Source organism: Oratosquilla oratoria, chromosome 36 (assembly GCF_046742065.1).
Source record: "Oratosquilla oratoria isolate Oo_2021 chromosome 36, ASM4674206v1, whole genome shotgun sequence".
In the NCBI taxonomy this organism is placed as follows: Eukaryota; Metazoa; Arthropoda; class Malacostraca; order Stomatopoda; family Squillidae; genus Oratosquilla; species Oratosquilla oratoria.
In genome coordinates this window covers 41,001,612-41,005,575 of record NC_134812.1, presented here as the reverse complement: position 1 = coordinate 41,005,575, position 3,964 = coordinate 41,001,612, and the positions used below count along the sequence as shown (strand labels likewise).

The 3,964-nt window shown below is 55.6% G+C and overlaps 1 protein-coding gene across 1 annotated transcript; it reads left to right on the top strand.

The window, feature by feature from the left end:
* Positions 1-2,725: 2,725 nt before the first annotated feature.
* LOC143019122 (uncharacterized) lies at positions 2,726-3,535 on the top strand. Its single transcript, XM_076174817.1, has 2 exons — positions 2,726-2,882; positions 2,984-3,535. Exons 1-2 carry the CDS (start codon positions 2,862-2,864, stop codon positions 3,533-3,535), a joined length of 573 nt encoding a protein of 190 aa, XP_076030932.1. The 5' UTR covers positions 2,726-2,861.
* The last annotated feature ends 429 nt before the right edge of the window (positions 3,536-3,964 follow it).

The window sequence follows — 3,964 nt, the reverse complement described above, 5'->3', positions numbered from 1 at the left end:
AAGAGATCAGGATCTCTGGATACCATGTGTTCGTGTCGCCCCAAACGGACACAAGCAGAGATTGTATGACCCTTGTCCATGCGTCCATCCCATGTTCAAGAGTAGACCCACCAATAGAGTGTGGGGAAGATGTGGAGGTGCTCGCAGTTCGACTGCACTTCCCCCATGAAACGGTCCATGTGTATAACATTTACAAGGCCCCTGTGCGTGGACACTTGGACCTGGGGGAAGTATGCACCGTCGCGGAGGACGAGCAGTACATCATCGCAGGTGATTTTAATGCGCACCACCCCATTCTTCACTCTGTGTCGCCTACAAACTCGTCCGGGCGACACATTGGTGAAATCCTGAACACCAGCCCGGGTGTGGTCCTACTGAACGACGGGTCGCCGACGCATGTACGACATGGCAGGCTCGATCTCTCATTTGTCTCCTCCTCATTGCTGCATCGGATGTCGTGGAGCATCAACGACACGGCTACGAGTGATCATTTTGGAATAGACATGTCGCTCACCATAGCCCCGCCACCCCCAGTGGTCCAGAGAATAGGAAGGTGGAACCCGCGCAAGGCCAATTGGACGTTGTTCAAGGACAGAGTGGCTCGCGAGGTCGTCACCGACGCTCTGGCCATGGGTGAGTTGGATGATGCGGAGGCCTCACTGGTCTCTGCTATTCATGCAGCGGCAGAGGAGGCAATACCTAAGAAAGGCCTCAACAGGAGGAGACATCGTGATGGTTGGTACTACAACCAAGAGATCGAGGATGCCAACCACAGGGTCAACCGTCTACGAAAGATCCTGCGTAGACACCACAACCCTGCTAACCTGGCCAACCTCCGGAGTGCCGTCGAAGAGGCCAAGGAGACAGCTCGACGTGTGCGTAGCGAGAAGTGGCTAGAATGGTGCCAAAGCTTTAGTGAGTCCACCACGCTAAAGGAACTTTGGGGGAAACTCCACATAGCGACCAGCCGTACCCCACCACGGCGCACTCCCCGTGCACCACAGTGCGAGGCAGAAAATCTGGCGCAAGAATTTGCCAGACGCACGCACACAGCCACGCTACCCGCCGAGCTGCAGCAGAGGCAGGCCATGCTCCGTGAACCAAGAGAGGCCAGGATACAAGCTGCCATGGGGTCTCCGGGTGACACGGACACGCCATTCACCATCCATGAGCTGCAAGCCTCACGTAAGAGATCCTCCGACACTGCTCCGGGGAGCGACCTAGTGACGTACTCCATGGTTGCACACCTGGGGGATGCTGGAGAAGAAGCACTCCTCCAGGTGGTAAACAGCAGTTGGTCCTGTGGAAGACTTCCGTCCAACTGGAAGAGGGCCGACATCGTGCCTATCCCCAAGCCCAGGGAGCCCGGAAAGTATCGTCCTATCTCCCTGACGAGCTGCCTGGGGAAGACCATGGAAAAGATGGTTCTCCAAAGACTTTTGTGGAAACTGGGACCACCACAAGAGAACCTCTATGGCTTCACCAAAGGGGTGGGCACGGCTCAATGCATTGCAACGCTTCTGAGCCATGTGGAGCAACGTCACGCCATGGTCGTCTTCTTTGACCTAGAGAAGGCATTCGAGCTTGCCAGTCCCGCTGCAATTCTGGACAGTCTGGTTGCCAGAGGAGTACAGGGGAAACTGTTACAGTGGATAGCGGACTACCTCTCCAATAGAACTGCCAGAGTCCGTCTACAGGGAGTGGAGTCCTGCTATCACCCCCTGGAAAACGGTACACCCCAGGGTGGGGTTCTCAGTCCCACCCTGTTTAACGTGCTGATGACTGAATTAATAGCCATCCCTCTACCCACAGGATGCCGCCTCCTATGATACGCAGACGATGTCGCGCTGGTGGTAGTAGGCAGAAGGACCAAGGCCAGAAGGACGCAAATGTGCCTCGACCGCATTTCCTCCAAATGCGAAGAGCTTGGCCTCAAGATCTCGCCACCAAAGACCAAAGCCATGTGTTTTGGCACTAGCGTGACACCGAGGGACAGGCTTCTGCTGCAGGGACATGAGGTAGAGTGGGTCAGCACGCACATGTACCTTGGTGTCTGGCTTGACTCCAGGCTGTCCTTCCAGACTGAAGTGGCCTACATCCGGGGAAGGGTCCTCAGCCGGATTAACGTTTTGAAGTTCTTGGCGACCAGAGAGGCAGGTGCCAACTGCGCTGTCCTCCGGACATTCTACGTCAGCGCAATTCGACCGGTGATAGACTATGCCAGCAGTGCTCTGGCTGGTCTATCCGCAACACGGTTGGCTGGCTTGGAGACAGTACAGAACCAGGCGCTGCGCGTAATATTGGGCGCGCCGAGCAGGACTCTGGTCGCCAATATGCAGCAAGAGGCGGGACTGGTGCCTATCAGTGCGAGGATCTCAGGATTGGTGGTAGCCTTTGCCATAAGAGTCATTCAGAGAGAACATGACTCGTTCCTGCGGCGAAGGCTAATCAGCGCCCTCCAGCAAGATCCGGATCTCTTCCCGCAGAAGAGGTGGTCAGCGAGGGTTGCACACCGCATAAGGGACCTTCACCTGCATGACCTTATCCTTCAGAAGAGGAGGGATGTGCGGTGGAAGGTTATGTGCAGTCTCCCCCCTGGGAGAATCCACCGGCCAGAATCAGTGTGATGGCGTCACGACGCGGTACGCCGCTGCCGCGCCTGCGGGCGGATGCGGAGGCCACAATGAGATCTGTCGCCCAGGAAAACTGCGTCGTCTATTTCACAGACGGCTCCGTGGATCCCGTACACAACGTGGCAGGTGCAGCGTTTGTCACGAAGGACGAGCAACAGGGAGTAAGGGTGTTGGGCACTCGCTGCTCGACGCAAGCAGAGGGTGTTGCAGTGGGTCTAGCATTGACCCATGCTCTCAACACCCACCAACGTAATGTAGTTGTGCACACAGATAGTTTAGCTCTGTTGCAATTAATATCTAAAATTTATCATAATGACCATAAAAAACTAATGACCTCGCTGTTGTTTCAGCTCAAGGCCCTCCGTCAGCAAGGGAGATCAGTCGTCCTCAACTGGGTGCCGGGACACATCGGCATCCAGGGAAATGAAGCGGCAGACAGGGTGGCCAGAAGAGCGGCCACAGGGGACATGGAAGGCGGAATCGGTATCCTCCCGAGCCGAACTGAGATCTTGGCCATTGCAACGAGAACGATGGCCAAGAGGGAGCTGCAAAGCCATAGGAACCTGACAGCCCAGAGGCCGTCAGCACGCTGGTATCAAGTTGCCACAGCGTATGAACGACTGACTCCTGGAGTCCGTCTCTCCAGGATAGAGGAAGTCACCCTTTATCGACTCCGTCTCGGGTATCGATGTTTCTCAGAGGTGACGGGACAGCCGGAGGCCTGCATCCACTGTGGAGAGGCCGGCGCAAACGGGCTAGATCATTATGTGGCCCTTTGCCCAGCGACCAGATTTCTGCGTGCGGGCCCCAGGACCTCGGCCGGGGGACTCATCCGTCGACTGACGATGTCACTTAACTCGTATCAGCTGGGACGCCTCCTTCAAGTGCCGCCCCCCAGATGATACGTATGGGTTCTGTTTGACTGTACTCTCTTGCTGACTTTTGACGTATGACACATTACAACTTAAGCCAAGGACTAATGCTTTTTTTTTTTTTCACCTAGGTAACTGCGCAGAATGCCCTGGACCGACCGGATGAGACGCGACGAGTGCAAAGGATACCAACCACGTCGGCTGGGAAGTATCCTTCAAGTGCCAGCCCCAGAGGATACGGATGGGTTCTTAACTTTACTCACTTGAAATATTGACTTATAGCTCACCACAAAAATTCAAGCCAAAGGACTAATATCTTCTCCTTTCTCACTTAGGTAACTGCGCATGATGCCTTGGACAGGACCGGATGGGACGCGACGGGTGCAGGACCTAAACCACGTCGGCTGGACCGGATGGGACGCGACGGACACATAGGACACTAACCACGTCGGCTAGATC

What these genes read in the sequence shown, in the direction of transcription:
- LOC143019122 (XM_076174817.1), top strand. Translation starts at nt 2,862, where the DNA reads ATGCTCTCAACACCCACCAAC. An exon ending in TGCTCTCAACACCCACCAAC is followed by an intron (nt 2,883 to 2,983) that starts GTAATGTAGTTG and finishes CTGTTGTTTCAG; the next exon opens with CTCAAGGCCCTCCGTCAGCA.